The 20755-nt window shown below is 42.2% G+C and overlaps 1 protein-coding gene across 1 annotated transcript in view; it reads left to right on the top strand.

The window, feature by feature from the left end:
• Positions 1–2083: 2083 nt before the first annotated feature.
• Positions 2084–20755, top strand: part of ror2 (receptor tyrosine kinase-like orphan receptor 2) — a 64260-nt gene continuing 45588 nt past the window's right edge. The window contains exon 1 of the mRNA XM_031282245.2: positions 2084–2572. Coding sequence (XP_031138105.1) covers positions 2509–2572 — 64 coding nt within the window. The 5' untranslated portion in view covers positions 2084–2508. The remainder of the gene's footprint in view (positions 2573–20755) is intronic.

The following is a 20755-nucleotide window of genomic DNA, read 5'->3' as shown; positions in this document are numbered from 1 at the left end:
GGCTGTTAAAATTCAGGTCTGAGTCCATGACTACACCAAGATTTCTGGCTTTGTCTGTTGTTTTTAACATTATTGTTTGAAGCTGAGTGCTGACTTTTAATCGTTCCTCTTTTGCTCCAAAAACAACCACCTCAGTTTTTTCTTCATTTAATTTAAGAAAGTTCTGGCACATCCAGTCGTTAATTTGTTCAATGCACTTAGTCAGTTGTTGTATTGGACTATAGTCCCCTGGCGATAAGGTTATATAAATTTGTATATCATCCGCATAACTATGGTAACTTATTTTGTTGTTTTCCATAATTTGAGCCAGTGGAAGCATGTAGATGTTAAACAGGAGAGGCCCCAGAACTGAGCCTTGGGGAACTCCGCACGTCATATTTGTATGCTCAGATGTATAATTCCCTATAGACACAAAGTAGTCCCTATTCTTTAAATAAGACTCAAACCACTTTAGTACTGAGCCAGAAATGCCAACCCAGTTTTCCAATCGGTCTAGTAATATGTCATGGTCGACCGTATTAAAGACGATATGCTTTAGTCCCGATTCAGTTCTTTCCCGATACATGGGTGCAGATTATATCATGAGACATTTCTAAAAACTGATAGTTTTCTTAGAAGAATGACATCACGTCAGTCAGTCTGACATTTATTTACTTTGTGAAGAACATAAGATGGATTTTCTGCTTTTTCTACTTTCACTCTGTTCTGCTGGAAACAGATAATGACCAATTTGATAAGTTTTTCACTCTACTAACATTTAATTTTTTGACAGGACCACCAACCAAAAAACCCAGCAGGAACATGACCGGAGTATAGAGTTCAGACAGATTTCCTGTTTGCAGATCCGAGTCATTTCCAACTTGGGTCACTAAATGTGCTGCTGACGTCCCCAGGGGTTTCTGCTGTAATCCTGATTACAGGAAACTAGCAGAGAGTGAGACTTTGGGGTTAGAGAGGTAACATATTTCAAGAGTTCAGTTAGGAAATGTAGTGATTAGGGAACAATTAAAAGGCACCAACTGTCTAGAATAATATACTTTATATTCTGTACAAAGTCAAATGTAATGTGAATATGTCATGTAGGTAAGAAGCAACATACCCATTTTTTTCACTCCCTGAAGACATCATGCGAACAGACGTTATGTAGGAACATGAACAGTATACAGGAGATTTAAACCGTGTATAGGCTACTTCCTTCAACATCTGACGCAATATGTGCTTACATTTACAGACAATTGAACAGTTGAATTAATAAAATATCAAGTTCCAAAAGATCAACAACAAAAAACTGTCATCAGGCCTGGTTCAAACCACCATTAGTGGGAATATTCATAGACTTTACCCTATCTCAGTGAATGTCTATTGTAGTGGGTATGAAAGTATAATCCTAACCTAAATATAATACAAGTCAAATATTTAGCCTGTATGATTTCTACAAAGGTGAATTGTAAGAATGGGGAGAATAAGTATTATGTTAATCAGTGCTGGAATGTAACTGAGTACATTTACTCCAGTACTGTACTTCAGTCCAAATGTTGAGGTACTTGTACTTTACTTGAGTCTTTTCTTTTCATGCCACATTCTACTTCTACTCTGCTACATTTCAGAGAGAAATATTGTACTTTTTACTCCACTACATTACTCTGTTACAGCTTTAGTTACTTTACATATTAAGATGCCTGCACACAAAACACATGTAGTTTATAAAATCTGATGTTTGATTCTAAAGTAAACTAGTCAACAATATAACGGCTACAAGTCCAGCTGAGATGATTAGACCATTAAACACACAACTGGTTGGATCCTTTACACTTTACACAATGGGAGGATTTTTCTGCACCCATAGCCTACTTTTACTTATAATACTTTAAGTAGGCTACATTTTCCTTATGATACTTACATACTTTTACTTAAGTAACATTTTTTATGCAGGCCAGGCCTGTACTTGTATTTTTACAGTGTGGTATTAGTAGGCCTATTTTTACTGAAATAAAGGATCTAAATACTTCTTCCACCACTGCCTGGCGCTTCATTAAACAGTAGTAGGACACCCAGTCCTACAGGCTCGGCTGCTGTGAAGCTACCTCGGTTCTGTCTCTAGATGGGGCCCTCTACCAATACGTAAGCGTGTGCGCGTAAGCTCGCGCGTGCGTCCGCTCCAGTTCTCCAAACTCGCTCGGTTTGTGCGCGAGGACAGAGGCCACTTTGGGAGCAGCAGCTTTGAAGAAGCCGCGCGGCTCTCGACGTCTCCGGCGGACAGCACACGGGATGCACGCGGCTCCGTTTCCCCCTCCGAACCCGCATCTTTCCCGCTCCTCCATGTCGGACTCCTCCGCCACCTGGAAAGTGCGCTTTCTCTCCGGCTGCTGACTTGGAAAACAAGAAGAAGAAGAAAAGGTCCAGCAGAAGAAGCCCAGCTCCTAAAAACTGGATGCAGTTACCTTCCGTCTCATTTTTTATTTATTTTTAATATTTTCCTGCGCACGTTAGTGAGTGGAAACTGGTGCTATGGCTACGTGCCTGAAGAGTTTGCTCTGGATGCTTTCCTTGTTTCCATGTCTGAGATGTGACGGTAAGTCTCTTTTATACTTTAATTTTAAAAGATAGACCACAGGATGAGACAGGGCAGTGACGCACTTACCATGTAGCCTCTGTAGTCCAGCCAACAGGCACAACACTGACAAAGTTTGCGATCACCTTCCTTCACATTCAGCTGTGCAGAGCTTTGGCCATTCCTGTGTGCTCTTTATGCGTCCAGTGCGTTGAGATGGTCTTACACAATAGATGAAGCCTTTTTCCTCTTGACTTTTGCTGTAGTTGAGGTAGAAAGTTTACAGAGTCGTATCACATCCACAGTCCTGTTTGGAGAACTCCCATCCCATTAGCAGAAAGGGCTCATATAGGCTTAGTGCTTAATACGAAGACACTGCATCCTTTACAACTGCATCAAATACTTTCATGACTGAGACACACACACACACACACACACACACTTACGTTCATGAAAAGGCAGCCCCCTTAATTAAGTTTCTAAAACGGCTGAGCGTTTATTTAAGAACATGCTAGTTAATTGTCTTGTTTGCCCTTTTAAGCATTTGTTCACGCGCATTTCCACGTAATGTTTCAGATGTTTGTGGTAGTTTTCAGGGCAGGGGGAGGGGGGGGGGGGTCTCTCCCCCCCCATATAGGTTTATGTGATCACTTAAACCCTCTTTGTCTTCTCCGGGCTTGTTGACATGTGTTCCCCCCCCTGAGAACGCTGCCTGTGTCGGACTCAAAGCGCCGCCGTGTCGTTGTCATGTTGATTGGACGCATAGCTCGCGGTGATCTCGCGTCTTTTGTCACTCATGCTAATTCATTTACTCCCCCTGCGGGGGGGGCGAGAGCCGCGGACACTTCCTGTTTTCAGCTCTGGCTTTGAGGACTTACCATTTGGTATGAAGTGAAAAGGGTGTGGGGGGGGGGGGGGACTAAATGATTAGCACCTTTGCCCCCAGCATTTCTTCATATGATAATTGAAGAAGCAGTGTGCTTACACAGCCAAGGTGAACACAAAGGCACCACATGTCCTTATATGGTAACTTATTTCTTATTCATACATCAGTAAATGTGCCCATCATTTTGTGCATCTCCTGTTGTCTCTTATATCTTTAAAGTTCATTAATGTACACATCTCTATATTTGAATGTATCAAATGCAGCAGTGGAAGAAGTATTCTGATTACTGCAGTTAAAGTACTAATACCACACAGTAAAAATACTCTGTTACAAGTTACAGTCCTGCATTGTAAATGTTCCTTCAGTAAAAGTGTATAAGTATCATCAGGAGAATGTAGTTGTTGTATTAAACCATTGTGTAAAGTGTGAAGGATCCAACCAGGTGTGTGTTTAATGGTCTGATCATCTCATCTGGACTTGTAGCCGTTATATTGTTGGTTAGTTTACTTTCGAATCAAACATCAGATTTTATAAACTACATGTGTTTAGTGTGCAGGAATATTAATGTGTAAAGTAACTAGTAACTAAAGCTGTAACAGATGAATGTAGTGGAGTAAAAAGTACAATATTTCTCTCTGAAATGTAGCGCAGTAGAAGTAGAAAGTGGCATGAAAAGAAAAGACTCACATGTGACATTTTAGTTTTAACATATGAGATTCAGCATTTCGCATAGAAACTACCTGAACATCATATTATTTCATGTGAATTTATCACTTGTGCCTGTCTTGAAAATGACCATTTGTAAAGTTGATGCAGGTTTTTGCATGTTTTACAAGACATTTAACCCTGGTGTTGTCCTTAAATTTGACCACTTTTCAAAGTTTTTTTATATCAGAAATATGGGTTTCTTTCAACCAAATTTCCCAAAATAACATGGATGCAGGTAAAATTAATGATTGCTTTCATTGAATTTTTGGGTATTTTATTTAATAATATAGCATTTGAAAAAAAAAATGTTTAAATGGTTTTAGAAGAGGATCGTGACTAAACTTTGACATAAACCAGACTGTGATTCACTCGACATCCTCTGATCTTAACTATTAGTCAAAATAATTCATAACTTCTGCTTTTTTTAAACTCATAAAGTAGGTATGATGTCATATAAATTAGGTTTATTGACCATGAATTAAAAAAAAACGCTGAGAAAAGTGACAAAAACTTTTTTTAAAGCGTCTAATGCATTGAAAAAAGCACCAAAAGCATTATTATTTTTCCCATTAATTTTAAATTTTGACCCGGAAGGACAACAAGTTCATGGTTGACGGGACAACAACACGAGGGTTAACTGGAACACTGTATAGAATACACATTGAAAATGGAAAGTTCTCTTTGGCTTTGCACCGGCTGTGGTCCTAGCGTGTGGAAGAAGGAACAGTCTTTGGGTGAAATCCAATGATTTGACTGACTTGAATGATACAGACCCACTCAACGTGCAGGTTGAGTGGTCAGCATTTAAAGTCTTTTTAAAGCATCTGTGTGAGCGATTTGAATTACGAGTTAAGAACTAGAATGATGAGAGCGTTGTACGGAGAAAGCCCAGGCAGCAGCTGTGAATGACGTGGAAGCGTACTAATGAGTAGTACTCCCAGCCAGATGACTCACCGTGTTGGGGTCAGAATAGAAAGGCAGATCTGCTGCTGGTGAGAATGTGGCCAGAGGGCCTTCCTTTGCTGTGGGGGGGTTTAAGAGCATTATCACCCCTGTGATCATGTTTAACAAAAGCCTGTTGGGGATTCTGAAATACCAACCCAGCTGCATTTTAAGTGATGTAGCCGTATTCAGAGATACTACCGACAATTGTATTATAACAAGTGTACTTTCTGTTTAATAATACCAGTGTTTCCCCCACTGTTTTGCAAGCCTGGTGGCCGACCGGGACTAAGTTGCCCCCCACCACGCCTAAGTTATTTTGTAATGTATTTTTAGACCTTTTTTAAAACAACTTTTTTTTTACGGCTCGGTGGAAACTTAGACTTCAGTCATATTTTCAAATCCAGTCAGATTTTAGCACTGACTCAATGTATGGCCCTATGGAATCTGTCTTATAGCTTTTTATAAATTTTCAATTTAGCGATTCCATCCATGATTCTGTTATCACAGAAACTATTGGGCTCTACATTAATGCTGCCATCAGTCTGGGACTGGCCCAAGCCGGGCCCTCATCAGTTAGCAACCAGGCTGAACAACTTTCCTGGGGGAGCCCTGAACACAACTTGTTGCTTCATTCTATGCAGGTTATTTTTGTGAGTGTTGCTCATATGCTCCTTTCCTGAAAGCAGACATAAAACAGCAGGTGAGAGTGATTAATGCAGGCTCTCATTCTTAGTTAGAGGAAATAAAGTAGTCATTCTGTTGTAATCAGGTGCCCCGCCAATCAAACTAGACGCAGCTTAATAAAAACATTACATGTGCCACTGCTGGGCGGGACCTGTCTGTGGGTTGATGTGCTATATGAACTAATGGCTTTGTTATTTAGCTCCAGGCAGGCACTGATGGAACTCACACACACACACACACACACACACACACACACACACACACACACACACACACACACACACACAAAGAGGGATGATTAACTGTTGCATGGCACACACTGTACAAGCTTTTCCCAAAGTTTTATTGCCCGAACCATCTACTGTATTACACCCTGGTTTTACCTCCTGTCCGGGCTTCCACTTCCCTGTCTAGCTGTGAAGTGAAGCAATGCATAGCAGCACTGGACACGCCAGAGGAGTTAGCCAGAGGTCAGTCCATTAATCCACAGTTTGTGGAAATGTGAGGGAAGTGTTTGGGGCCCTGGGTTTTCTCTCAATTTTTGGAGCAAGGAATCTATTTCTACATTAAAGCCCTATTCACACGGGACTTGTATTACCGAGGGACCCTCTAGTAATTTGTAATAATTGAGGAGGTCGTCTGTCATCTAAATCCCAATGCGAATCTGCCATGTCCTTCATTCGTCAAGTAAAAATTCTCCCGCAAATTGCCTTCCATATTTCGCCAACGGGGCAGTCCAACGGAACAGCACAGCAACTGTTGGGTCTGAGCCACGTCCAGTGTTTGGGATGGAGACATCTGGGGATAGACTGGCAGGAACGGATGGTCCTTAGGGAGCCAGACGTTTTTAAGTAACTCACAATTCTTCGTGGAGCTGTGTGAACTGTTTTCAACAGATTTGGGGGGTGGGGGGGTAACCATCAGATCTGCTGTGCGTAATTGGCTTGACAGTGACATCATCACTCCAGTAAGAGATGCAGAGGGAACAGATCCCTGCTGCCTTCAGATGGCTGGAAAGACACCAGTGCAAAGGAAAGACCTTACAGTAATAATGGAAGCAGAACAGAAGTGTTGATATTAATATTTTAAAAAGAACCGTTCCCAGCACCAGTAAAGGCTGATGTATGCTTCTGCGTCGAATCGACGCCGTACCCCCGCAGACCCCTCTGCGTCGCCGCCAACCCCCCTCCGAGGCGACGCAGACCACAAGGGCTGTGATTGGTCAGCTGGTCCTGTGTGTTGATAGTGGGTGTTTCCAGCAGCCTACTGTGGGGAGTAGCAACATGCTAGTTCACTGACATCAGCTCTGCAAATAAACTCAGACATATTTTGGTTCCAATGACGGGGTTATCAGTTTGTAAAATGTCCATATGTCAGTAACGTTTTGAAATTAGCACTTCGCCAGCAAGCAGTACTTTGTGGGCAGTTGTGCTAAAGTTAGCTTGCCAACATAACATAAACTGGCTCTCTCTCTTTTGCTCGCCATTGTCGGAAATGAAAAAGCGGAACCAAAGCAAACTATCACCCCCTAGCGTTCTGGCGGTGAAATGCACCACGATGCAAAGAATCGCGTTCAACCCCGACCCAGAACTCGGAAAGGGTCACGCCGCCGTAGTAGTGGAGTTGACGCAGAAGCATAAAACAGCCTTAAGCTAGTAGAGCAAAAACTACCCAAGCCCAAACTCGGCTGGAGCACGCAATACACAGCAATGTCTGTTCAAAGTCTGAATGCTTATTATAATATGGTGATACTAGGTCAAAATAAGATAGATAGATAGATAGATAGATACTCAGTGGAGAAGGGTTTAACAGTTTTATGGCTTGTGACAGGAAGGATTTCCTGTAGCGGTCCGTGTGAAATCAAAGCTGTCGAGCCTTTTGGAGGAAGTGCTCTGCTGTTGGACCAGTGTGGGGTGGGGAGTAGTCAGGGTTACTAATATTTCCTTATAGTTATATCCGATTGCAATCTCAGGTATAATTCTCTGTAAGCGGTGGCGTCTGTGGTGACCCTGAAGTCATGTGGTTCCTACGTTTTCCTCGTACATTTGTGAGTTTTTTCTCGTACATTTACTTGAATCTCGGCATATTACCCCCCCCCTCCCTTGGCTCCGTAATTTTACATTTTTCTCCTTAGACGGGCCCTAATACGCCATCGTCTAGTCCTGCTGGATGATGGCGTTTTTTGGTTTAGAAGTCTTAATTGGTGAAAAGTCCCATCACGTGTACCGCCCCTCCCACCCAACAGGTGGGCTGCTCGGTTATGGAAAAAATCTGAATCTCGATTATTTTGGTAAACATTGAAATGACAATTATTTATTACCATAACTCATTGACTTTTGGAAATATGTTGTAATTATTGAACTTAAAAAACCGCGACAAAGTTAAACAAATCCACCGTGAAAACACCTAGAACTGTGAAATTTGCCTTCATACTTTTCCCATTTGAACAAATTAGTTTTCATTCAGAACACAAGACAAAATAAAAGCTTACTTGCAAAAGATAATCGTGTTTGTGATCATTAGGAGCCGAAATCGTAATCACGATTAAAAATGTAATTAATTGCACAGTCCTACCCAACAGATGGGATTGTGGTTTTATTAATTACAGTAGTAACAGTTTTTTTTTTTTCAGTTATTTTAATATTCCCTTTCTATTTGCGTCATCACAGGGTTTGATAGCAGCCCTTCTTCCATCAGTGCTAGTGCCGAGTCATGCTGACAGCAACAGTGCTGGCTTTGTTCTGAGCTGCAGCTAATTGCTGGCTGGTGACACACACTCAAAGGAGTGTGAAGCAGCTCCAGGAAGGCTGCAGGGTGCTATTTTGTTGATATACACAGAGCTTTACAGACAGAAATATCCAGACCCTATGTTTTTTTTAACATTTAAAATGCAATTGAGTGGTGACAAAACTACAACTCTTGGGGCTACGTCATAGATTCACAACTAAAACTGTGTGTACACAGTGTCTCCCCCAAAACAGTTTTTAGCCCTGTGGCAAATGTCTTTAGGTTATTTTTGGGGCTTTTCTGCCTTTATTTGACAGGACAGCTAGGTGAGAAAGCGGAGAGAGAGGGAAGACATGCAGGAAGTCGTCACAGGTCGGATTCAAACCCTGGACCTCTGCGTCGAGGCATAAACATCTCAGTACATGTGCGCCTGCTCTACCCACTGAGCCAACCCGGCCATGCAAGTGTCTTTTTGGACGAGGGCCGGGCACGATCCAGTAATAACATAACTAAATGTAATAGGAATCGTGAAATTGACAGTTTAAAAAAGCTACACGTAAAGGCAGATTCCATAGGGCTCTACATTGAGTCAGTGCTAAAAGCTAACTGGAGATTTAAAAATATGACTTGTCTAAGTTTCCAACCGAGCCGCCCCACTGTAACTGTAGTTTAAAAATGTCTTAAAAATTAATTCAAAAGTAATTCCCAGACACTTACCCCAGACCTGGTGGGGGGCAACTTAGGCCCAGTGGGCCACCGGGCTTGCAATACACTGGGAAAAACCGTGATACACGTTCTTTTTGTCAGATTTATAAATCCCAACATGCCTGTTTTATAAAAATCTCAATCATTGTGCAACTGGGCACACGTGCCTCATTCAATGGATGTAGAAACACCCTAAAACATTATTTGCATACCGATAGTTGAAGCTGAAAATGATGGCTCAAACGTAAAGACAAAGTATGATAAAATGTATCATGCATAAATATTTAAAAAAATATGTTTATAAATGTGCCTGAAGTTAACCACATTTTACATAAGGCTGTGTAGACTGCAAAATAATAACATGGTACGCCGCTCATCTTTCATGTCCACCTTATCATATCAAATAATCCGCAGCTATCTCAAAACTGCATGTAAGCTGTTCATAGGTTTGGGTGAGGTGCGCACAGTGGCAGACTGAGGTCTCTTGTGGCAGCCATCTGCTATGAATGGGTCAAACACAGACTGTGTGTGCTATTATCCAGTGTCAAACACAGGGGTTTTAATCTGAAAAGTGGTAAGAGTGACATGTTTTAAATGAGCAAAGGTGGAGAGAGAGTCCACAGTTTATATGATAACTGGTCTGTGAGGGAGAAGGGTATAAAGACTTCAGTATGTTTCAGAAAAAGCTTTGTTGGATCAACTAACTGTGTCTGAAAGCAGCGTCAGTTTTGTAAGTTTCTGAAATAGAACCAATCCAACAATCCTGCTTTACTCAGTGATCGGTCAGGTGTGTGGCAGTAACAAAGTAGGCAGGATCTGTACCCTTTAAGATCTCTCTCAACTAAGTGCAACACGATGAATTCCTCTGAGGAGAGACTGTCTAAAAGCTCTGACATTGTATGATTGGTCATGTTCTTGCCCCTCGGTGACTGCAGGCTGTTTTTACTCTGGCCTCACGTGTGGTCATTCAGAACAAGTAGAAACACCCTTGACTTCAGACGTGGTTTGAAAACATGCTATAGCCTTAATGCAGGCAGGTCACTCCATATGAAGCTGCATTTTGCATGCTCTCAGCCTCCTGCCAAACTGTAACCTGACGAGCCAGATGGTTTGTTCCACAGAACCACCAGAAAAAGCCGTTTTTGTTTGAGAAAGGGCAGGTCCTTTCAAAAAATACCTGGCAGGTGATTGGATGAACCAAGCGGTTAGTTCAGACACAAACACATTACTTAAAGCCTGACCAGATGGATTTTCTTGTGATATATCATCCCGCGATTCTCACGTGATCTTGTAATATTGCGAGAATGGCATGCAAGGTAAAGCAAACAGCAGTATACTCAGGGAATGAGTGACAGTCAGTTTGTTCGATAGCACCCTAGTCAATAACAGCGACGTTTCATTTCCGGGACTGCTCTGGTGCCGCCAGAGGTTTCGCCAGATGTCCGTCCCCTTCCTCTGTCTTTGTGTTGGCGTTCTAACCTCTGGTGGATTTGTGAGGACTATGGTTAACTGCTCCTCAGATCTCTGCAGGGTAAATCCAGACAGCTAGCTAGACTATCTGTCCAATCTGAGTTTTCTGTTGCACGACTAAAACTACTTTTGAACGTACACATGTTCCACCAAAACAAGTTCCTCCCTGAGACTATTTAGCAGAGGCACCGTGGCTCCGTCCGGAGCGTAGCACCGCCCAAAACGATTGTGATTGGTTTAAAGAAATGCCAATAAACCAGAGCACGTTTTTCTCCTATCCCAGAATGCTGTGTGGACTAGACAGACCCTCCTCTGCAGCGCTGTGGAGGAAGGTCTGGCTAGTCCCCCCCCCACTAAACAGATGCTACCGAGTCATGGTGAGAGCAGGCAAGATGCACAGTGGACAAACAAACAAGCTGCGGTGTCGGACCGGTTAACAGCAAACTGATGACCTACTTTCACTACAAATCAGTAGATTGTTGTTGGGCTGCGACAGACTGCACCAAGTCCAAGTAAAATAGGGCTGCACGATGTGAGGAAAATATGTGGTATGCGATAATGTTGTTGAATATGGCGATAACGATATTACTCACGATAAATAAACAAATATTAAAGTGAAGTCAGTTCTGCTGCTTTCAGTATTCTGCTGAAATACAACAAACCGCATATTGAATTTAAAACAAATACAAGTAAATCATTTCCAAAATTCTTTTAATGAACACATTTGACATGATATTGAATATAAATGGCAGCATTAAAAAAAGTAACGTAATGATGAGTTTTCTACTGTTTTGTGTCTATCACGATATGTCGCAGCCTTTTGCAATGTTTATACAAAAAAAAACATATATTGTGCAGCCCTAGTATAATACAACAGAAGTAGTTTTTAATACCTTACACCATTATATATGGTATAAGGTATTAGAGCCCAGGGATTGGGAACCACTGATCTATAGTGCTGTAGGCTACTGCACAGGCTTCCTGTAAATAAATTACATAATACATTTAAAGAAAAAAACATTGCAATAACGAAATGCTCAGCTGGAAACCACAGTGCCCCTGAGGAGGATTTTAACGCTGTCCTGTATTTGTTGATGTGAGGTGACAAATGACTAACAGGAAGCATACTGCTGTGTGTTGGTGTGGCTCTGCTCTGGTTCTAATTATATTCCTGGATCTGGGACTAATTAGAGCAGTGCAAGCCATTCCCATGGACGGGGCTCTGTGTTGAGAGGATGGACTGTTAGCATACTGCTGGGATGCAAGTGGTGTGTTCAAGACATATTAGTTTGCTGGCTTTTTGTACAGACTTCCTGTTAACGTGGTGATCAGTTGTTTAAATAATCCTAGAGCTAGGCTTTAATACAACTGTACCAGTGCTGCTGCTTCTAACAGCATGCAATAACATCATAGATGGCCCTTATCTTGATTGTGTTTTGAAAAGAAACCAGAGAGGCATTAATGCTAACATATGCTGCTGATTACTGGAGCTGGTGAGCAGAAACACAAGACGAGGCCCACAAAGTGTTTGTAGGAGGAAAGGCAGACTAGAGCCCTGTGTTCCTCCATCGCTTCATGGTGTGTTTTATGTGTGTTTATTGTTGAGTGTAAACAGGACAGACAGTTTGCATCACAGTACCAGGCAGCGCTGAAGTGCTGAAGAAAAGAGGGAAGAAAACTAGCACTTTTGAACGTAGAACGAAGATAGAAGATAAAGACATGGGTGCATTTTTGAATGTGTGTTCTTTAATGTAGATGTGGCCAGCCCGCAGGTTTGAGGGCGCCATACTGTATACTGAACAGAAACATCAAATGGGTCAGGAAGGTTTTATTAGAGTGCCTGTACTTGTAGGTGAGGTGAGAAATGGGTCTTCTCAGTGTCGGGGAACCTATCAGGAATTCATCAATGGCTTACAACGATCAACATTATCACTGCTGCAGCACATGTGGTCGTGCAGTTGTCAGTTTTGGGCTAGTGTCGCATTGCCAGACCTTTGTCCACAGCGCCGTGTCAGTGCTGGAGTCTGGCTGCACCGCGTATCTGTCTTGGGATAAGGGAAAAAAAGTGCTCGGTTGTTTGCATTTCTTCACAATCGTCCTGGGCGACCCTAAGCCCTGGATGCAGCGGCAGAGCCCTTGCAAAAATAGATAGCGGAGACACTGAAGGGGGTGGGGGTGTTCTCATTTTGGATCCTAGTGTCCTGAGGGTAGCAGCTCCTCCTGATCCTCTCAGATCTGCCTGGTGGATCTGCTACCTTCTTCCTGACATCAACAGGGTGAAAAGGCTGTTACCCAGGTGGTTTGGATCTTTAATGATTCTCCTAGCCTTATTCCTGCAGCGCCTGGTGTAAATATGCTTTAGGCAGAGTAGGGCACCGCCTATTGTGTGTTCAGCTAAACAAAGCGCTCTCTGCAGGGCCTTGTGTTCCTGTTCTGTGTCCGTAACAGGCAGTGATGTCCCGGGTACTCAGGTGATTGAGGTGAAACGGTCTCTTCCTTGCTCACCACTGAGTCAGTATGCAGGGTCCCAGTCAGACCCTCGGTGATGTGGACACCAAGGTACTTAAAGCTGCCCACCCTCTGATATTAAAGGAGAACTCCGGGCAATTTTTATGTTAATCTTGATCGCTATAAGTATGTGAGTACTGTGAGTATAGCAAAAAAAAAAAACGAGTCAAATCGGTGCTAGCTAACTGGAGCTGCTGCAGCTAATGCTGAGAGCTCCCACTGAGCTAGAACGGCAGTTTTGGGGGCATAAGCTAAAGAGTGCCTTTGTGCCTCTTAACAGACACAAAATGCAATTAAAATGTCTGTGCAACATGAACAGGGCCCTTACATGACAACAAGATGCGTCCAGCAGTTCCCTGTGTATTTGTAGCATATATATCTATTTTGTGTGCGATCCATCTGGCGTTGGTGAATAGTAGTCTCTGCAGTGGCGAACTGTGTATTAGTTGCCTTAGCCAGGCTAGCAGGGCCGACCGGCATCCTTCTAATTCCTCCCCGCCTTCCTCACCTGCCGCGGCCGACAACAATCCACGGGCGCCCGCTGGTCTGGTGGATGTCCTCCAGAGGACAGTTCATGCTTTCGCGGCAAAATTTTTGCAGCGAAAAAAGTTCATTTCCCCCTCAAAAATAGGTAATTGAGCACTGTAGTGGTTATGATCATATCAGTGACTATGTAACTACATGGAAACGGGCCAAATGATGCCTGTTTCTTGTACAGTAACAGCGTTACTGAAGGCTGGCTCTAGCTCCATAGTTACATTACTCCAAGCTTCTTCCCTTGTGAACACCTCCGCTCTTCACACTTCACACACTACGCTCCGATCTGCACACTGCTGTTTACCTTTTCCTGCTACAACTGAATTCCCGCGGAACTTCAGTGCAAGACTACATCCAGCCTTCTGTAACGCTGTTGTGGGAGCTCTCAGCATTAGCTGCAGCGGCTCCATATTGCTACCACCGATTTGGCTCGTTTTTTGCTATCGACAGTACTCACATACTTATAGTGATCAAGATTAACGTAAAAATTGCCCGCCGTTCTCCTTTAAGGGGGGCATAGTTCCTTCCCTGTTGGAACATCTACCAAGCACTTCTGTTTAAGCATACTGGCAGCCTAAAGCCTGTTTTATGGTTCTGCGGAGGCTCCACGCAGAGCTTTTGCCATAGCCTACGTAAGTGGCCTGATGTTTATACTTGTGTGCTGGTGTGCGCGTCGAGCTGGCATGTGTGTGTGTGTGTGTGTGTGTGTGTGTGTGTGGGGAGCCACATTGTAGCATTTTGGTGGCAATAGCCTCAGAGATGTTCACAAGTCATTTTTTGGAAGTCCAGGTCAAGTCTCAAGTCTTTGAAGGGCAAGTTCAAGTCAAGTCTCAAGTCTTTTGCCACGAGTCCAAGTCAAGTCTCAAGTCTCTGTCCATCTGATCTGTCCCTAACACTGTATTGTTAAATCTTATGAATTCAAAGCATGTCCTGTAGCTACCATCCATACAGTCCAGTATCAAAATCAGTTGTAGGAGAACTTTATGGGGTAGCCCTCGGACCTGGTGAAATATTAACCTAAGTCTGTCACATCATATGGATCAACTATAAATATACAATGTGCCTGTTCCCAGCATTAGCACAACACTTAGCGATGGTTAGCTTGTTACCTGTGGCGATATATGCTAAATGTAATGTCTCTATCACTCAAAAAAGTTCTAATGACGAAGTGGATAGCCTACAAATCTACCACGGGATCAATTACGCATCCCATGAGTTTGCCCACCCGACACAGTGTTTGTTCCTGGGGAGATGGATCCGTGCGTCCCACCTCCTGTGCGCCAAGGATGTCTGAGCCTCAACGTTGTTGATCTGACATCATTTATCTTGGTGCCACACACCTTGCATGTAGCTGTTCTCTTACTGCCACTGTTTACCAAGTTTTTATCATTAGTTTTGCTTTCAATAAGAAAGCAAAACTAATGACAAAAGGCACAACTCAGGGAGGACTTGGTGTCGCCATCGTCAATGCATTTACGTGAGTGCGCGCACATAGGCATTGCACATGCGTTACATTGCACATTATGGCAAAGGGCAGGGGACATGAGGCTCGTCATACGTTTCCCCGTATGTGCACCAATAAAAGAAAATAGAAATACATGAATACATTTAGATTTAAAAAACAATAATTGCATGAAAACAGGTTGTTGACGAGTCTCGAAGCTTGAGTCAAGTCTGAAGTCTTTTGGGTCGAGTCCGAGTCAAGTCTGAAGTCAGCTGTTAGTGCGACTTAAGTGCGACTCTCTGGATAGCCTTCACTGTGGACTTTTTGGTTCATATGTCGATGCCCACACCAGGCTCTTGAGAGTGTTTTTAATCCTGTCCTATTGTTGTCTGGCAAACACACTGCCTGTTTTTACACCTATACTTACCGGGCCGATTAGTGCAGAAAGTGTGTGTGACCGTCAGCCCCCTCTAAAGCAAATGCAGTTAATACTCAGATGGAGGTGTGACAGTCTGAGAGCAGTGAAAGGTTCCATTTAGCCTCAGATAGATGGCCTCTAACCAGTACTTCTTTTGGATATATAATGGCCTTTACTCAGTGGTGGGGGTAGGGTGGGGGTGGGGGTAGTGAGCCGTCACTGGTGCTCTCTGGATGGACTTATCACTCTGGGAGGATCTTTATAATGGGAGGTGAATTTGTTACTTCCTGTGTGGAGTGGATTTTCCACCTGTGTCCCTAATGACTAAAAAAATTCATTTTAGCAAATGAGGTGAATTTATAGAGCGTGGGGACTTGAGAAGGTGGAACATGTCCGTGTGAATTAGTCTGGCTGGGTTTTCATAGAAAGGCAGGCAGAGCAGGTCTGAAACACACTCCCTTCAGTGTGTTGGAAGGTTTTATCAGTTGTTTGGTTAGGAAGTTGGCTGGATCACCTCTCGAACTGTGTTACATAAATTGTATAGTCTGTTAAGTGAGGGAGAGCCCCACCCTCTCAACCCCTCTACACACACTCAGAGGTCAAAGGCCAGCCAAAAGACCGCTGAAGCTGCCAGGCCTTTGTGTCTCAGGTTGTATATTTAAGGCATTTTGTCACAACAGTTATTAATCAAGAATATGTATGCTGTAGACAACATAAAGTCTATTTTGTATCTGCGTTTCCCAAGAGAGGAAGAGGCTGGGGTATTTATTTTATCTTGTTGGATTCCAACATGAGCCTGGCCATCGTCTGTTTGGATCTGAAGATATTTGGAGCCACAGGCGTTGTTGTTGAGTCTGTTCGTAATTATCCTGTTAAGTGTCCCGGGATGTGTTCTCGTGTTTGACCGTGCATACTTCTCTACCTGTGTAACGGCGTTTTGTATTTATATAGCTTATATTTGATTCTGGATCCCTCTCACATTCCTTCTTAACCCAATTAATAGAAAGAGTGTTACTTCCAAACACGTGCAGCTGTGCACAACTCGTCCTGGATTATTCAGTATTTCACCAAATTGCCGAAACCTTTTTCTCCACGATGTGGACCTTATAGGAAACAAAGACAAACAGTTGTGTGATGCACTTTTTATATGAAAGCATTTAGAAAAGGGTTGGAGTTTTATGTTACAGTTAATGTAGTCTTGCTTTGCCAGACCTTCCTCCACAGCGCTGCAGAGGAAGGTCTGGCTAGTCCACACAGCATTCTGGGATAGGAGAAAAACGTGCTCTTTTAGGTTTATTGACATTTCTTTAAACCAATCACAATCATCTTGGGACGGAGTAACGGTGCCTCTGAAAAATAGCCTCGGGAAGGACCTGTTTCTGTGGAACATGTGTACGTGGGGAGGCGAGCTCTGGAAGTAAAATGGCTGTTGAGTGTGTGATGAGAATTTTACCCAAAAAAGAGATAAATATAATTAGATTGTCGGTTCTAGCTCGGAGGATGTTTCCCAAATCGACCGGAGTTTAGAATACCAACACAAAGAAAGAGGAAGGTAAGGGACATCCGGCGGAATCCTGTAAATGAATGGTCGTCGATATAGACTTCTAGGGCTGCATCTAACGATTATTCTCATTGTGGATTAATGTGTGGATTATTTTCTGGATGAATGGATTAGTTGTTTGGTCTCTAAAATGTCAGAAAATGGTGAAAAATGTGGATCAGTGTTTCCCAAAGCCCAAGAGGACGTCCTCAAATGTCTGGTTTAGTCCACAACTCAAAGATCTTCAGTTTCCTGTCCCAGAGGAGAGAAGAAACTACAACATATTCATATTTAACAAGCTGACATCAGGAAAGCTTGACTTTTTTTTAAATGACTCATACCGATTAATCGATTTAGAGCTACTTTAATTAAATAGTTGACAACAAATTAATGAATCTTTGCAGCTCTAGACTCCACAAACTTATTATTATTATTACGTTATAGTCTGTATATTTAGTTGTATGGACCAGAAGTACCAGTCTGTTCAATGCACCAGTTTGGATATACTCCATTATTGTATGATACCGCCCACTGGAGTTTTACATGTGGCCATAGGGAAACTATTGACTGTTGCATTGAGACAGCTCCCAGTAAGAGGCTGTTGGTCTTTACAGTGTGCCATGGCTCTGTGGAAGTATGTTAACAGCAGGGTTGTCAAACTAATGGCCTGTCCCTCCTCCTTCAGCAGATGCTTTGTTAATCATAGAGGACCAGCTCAGAAGAAAATGGGAGCGGAGTTTTCTAGCTTGTTCACAACTACATCTCTGTAATACTGTGCTGCGTGATACCTAGGCCTGTAATAATTATTACATCATTGTCTAATTGTCAATTAGTTTTTCCATAATCGCGGTTTCTTTGTTTAACCGCAATGAATTGCTAACATGAGCTAAGGTCTTATGGTGTATGACTGGTAATTATTGATTTTGTTTAGATATGACAAATTGTAATTATAAAAGTGATTATTGGTCGGTCTATATATTTTTATTATTATTTCAATCATTAGTTGTTGGCACTTGAGCCTATACACGTTCATAGAAACAAAAATGACATGAGAGGGGAACAGTTAGAAAACATGTTTTATGATAATAAAGAGGCGTGGTTTACTTCATAGGCTGTGTGTTTGTGTTATTATATTATCTGGGTCACATGACAGATATATAGAACTAAAAGATGTATCCTGGGATTCATTCAAAACTTTCATTTGTTTAAAAAAGTAATAAATAAATAACTAAATATTTTTAAATTTGACTAAAAGAGACAATGACATTGTTAATCGCAGTTCTTTCTGAGACAGTGAATTGTACAGCAACATGTTGGGATTGTTCCAGCTGTAGTGGGACCTTTGGGGTCCCCAGTCCTGCTCTTCCCTCTGACTGTTTGGGTGAAGGAAAGAATGACTAAGAGCTGGTTTGGAGAAAGATAAACAATTGACACTAGAGCTTTGTTTTACATGCATCCAAACACTCTTCTTGTTCTCGCCGGCTGACCCTGGTTTTCCCCAGGCCTAGCTTGGTATGCACACGCTTACCAGAGAGCCAATAAAATGCAAATGACTCAGCTCTTCCCCCATCACGACCTTCTCAGTCTCATTTATTGTCTTGTCTTTGAGACACCAAATGGCCAAATATTTGAGGGGAAGTGCCTCCCTTTTTATTAGATAGCTATTGTTGTTGTAACTCTGTCACAGGGATGGAGTTACCCCTGTGTGAGCCGCCTCTGTGATGAGGGTTCCCAAGGTGGGAAAACAGCATCAGAGCCAGTAAAGGGGACATTCCATGACAGGCATGTGATACCATCTGACAATTCAGAGAGGGCCATGATACATTATGTCAGAAAGACTGTAAACTTGTGTGTTTATGTCTAGATGATAGCAGTGATAGAGAGCCTGTGGGATAAAAGTAGATACATCTGGACATGGTTTGTGTTTGAGAGGAACTTCACTACCGTCACAACTCTGTATGGTGCATCAACATTGGTATAGATTCACATTTCAGATAACAGTAGCTTGAGTTCATGGTTTGACATAGAAAATAACAGAGAGCTTAGAAAGTTAGGTGCCTTCAGAGTTGATTATGCTTCAAACGAATGGGGGCATGCCCGCCTCCAACGGAGGAAAGGTGTGGAGGAAGGAGGTTTCAACAATCTAAAAACTAGAGCTGTCCTTGAATAAAGAAATTCTAACACTGATATAATTTCATCGACTAATCGATTAGTTGATACCATCGACAGATCTGTAAAACTGAGTTTCTCCACAAAGAATCATGCAAACGCACCACTTTAAATCTTGTGTTTACCAGAGATGTGCTCATACATCTCTTGGAAATAAATCATTCAGCATGAAAAAGCACAAAAAATGATGAAAAATAATCAACTAAAGAAATCTTAGTCAACTAAGACATAAGGGAGACACTTAGTTTGAAGCATACTGTCCACTTAACACAAAGGCCACATTAGGCTGCGTTCACATACACTCTGGGGGTCTGGAGAAAATGCAGGTCTTTCTATTCATTATCAATGGGGAATTGCGTATGCAAGCCGACGTCACGCTGCGGTGGCCAATCATGTGCGCGTGGATCAGACTTGTCGTGTTTTGAGGCGATGTGAGAGTCCCGTACAGGAAACAGGAAACATCACTGCCTCTATCTCTGCCACAAGAAAGTTTTAAAACACCAAACACAAGCTCTGAACTGTTCCCTCAGTCCCTCCGTCTCTTTCTCTCTTTCTCTGGGAAATGAAGCTGCCATTCAAGATCTACAAACGATCTGATGTAAAACAGTAACTGTGAAATATAAAAGTCTACTTGTGCTACATTAATAAAAAAATAGTTAAATAACACAACATGATGTCACATGACACTCCCATCGCAACACAACCCTGCAGCGCAGTGTTTTTATTTGTGAATATTCAGGAAGACTCCTTTAGATATTTAGGAGCATTTCTCACCTAACAAGGTCACAGAAGGCCAGCATTGTTAGCTGGTTTAGCCGCTAAATTTTTAACAAATTGATCCAATATGGCTAAAGCTCTGGCCGTTTCCAATCTAATTAGAGTGACAAACACTCAACGAAAAACAAGCTCCGATTTTAGAGAGAGAACTTTACTGTTAGTGTGCATCAGAAAATACAAGTGGTATTTTTGCATTCAAGTCTGGTTACACACATGAGCATAGTGTGTGAAGACAATGCAAGCTGAACTCTGCATAATCAAGGTTCAGTCTGATTTTGGGAAAAATACTGATGTACAGTCAGTCAGTGCAGCCAGAAAGACCTGAAACATAGTGCAGTATAACACATTAGAGAGGCTTAAGGTAGTAGTATAATGTAGTAGTAGTGATGTGAGCAGCATTATTTATTTTTTAGAAACTAAGTAGACATAGTAATGTGTACTCAGTTCTGCTGCTTTCAGTATTCTGCTAAATACAACAAATTGGAAACGAAATCATTTCCAACTTTCTTTTATTGAACATTGAATTGAATATAAAAGGCAACATGACCGTTATATTTCAAAGTGCAGTTTTCGACTGATATTTTCTTTCATGTAACACAAAAAATCACAGGTGTCTTGTGCGATGTGTTGCAGCCTTTTGCGGTATGGTGATTGCGCCAGTTGATATTGAGATGAGGATAAAAAAT

This window comes from Sander lucioperca, chromosome 14 (genome assembly GCF_008315115.2).
Source record: "Sander lucioperca isolate FBNREF2018 chromosome 14, SLUC_FBN_1.2, whole genome shotgun sequence".
Lineage (NCBI taxonomy): Eukaryota > Metazoa > Chordata > Actinopteri > Perciformes > Percidae > Sander > Sander lucioperca.
The sequence above is the reverse complement of the archived record's forward strand: the minus strand, read 5'-3'. Positions and strand labels throughout refer to the sequence as shown.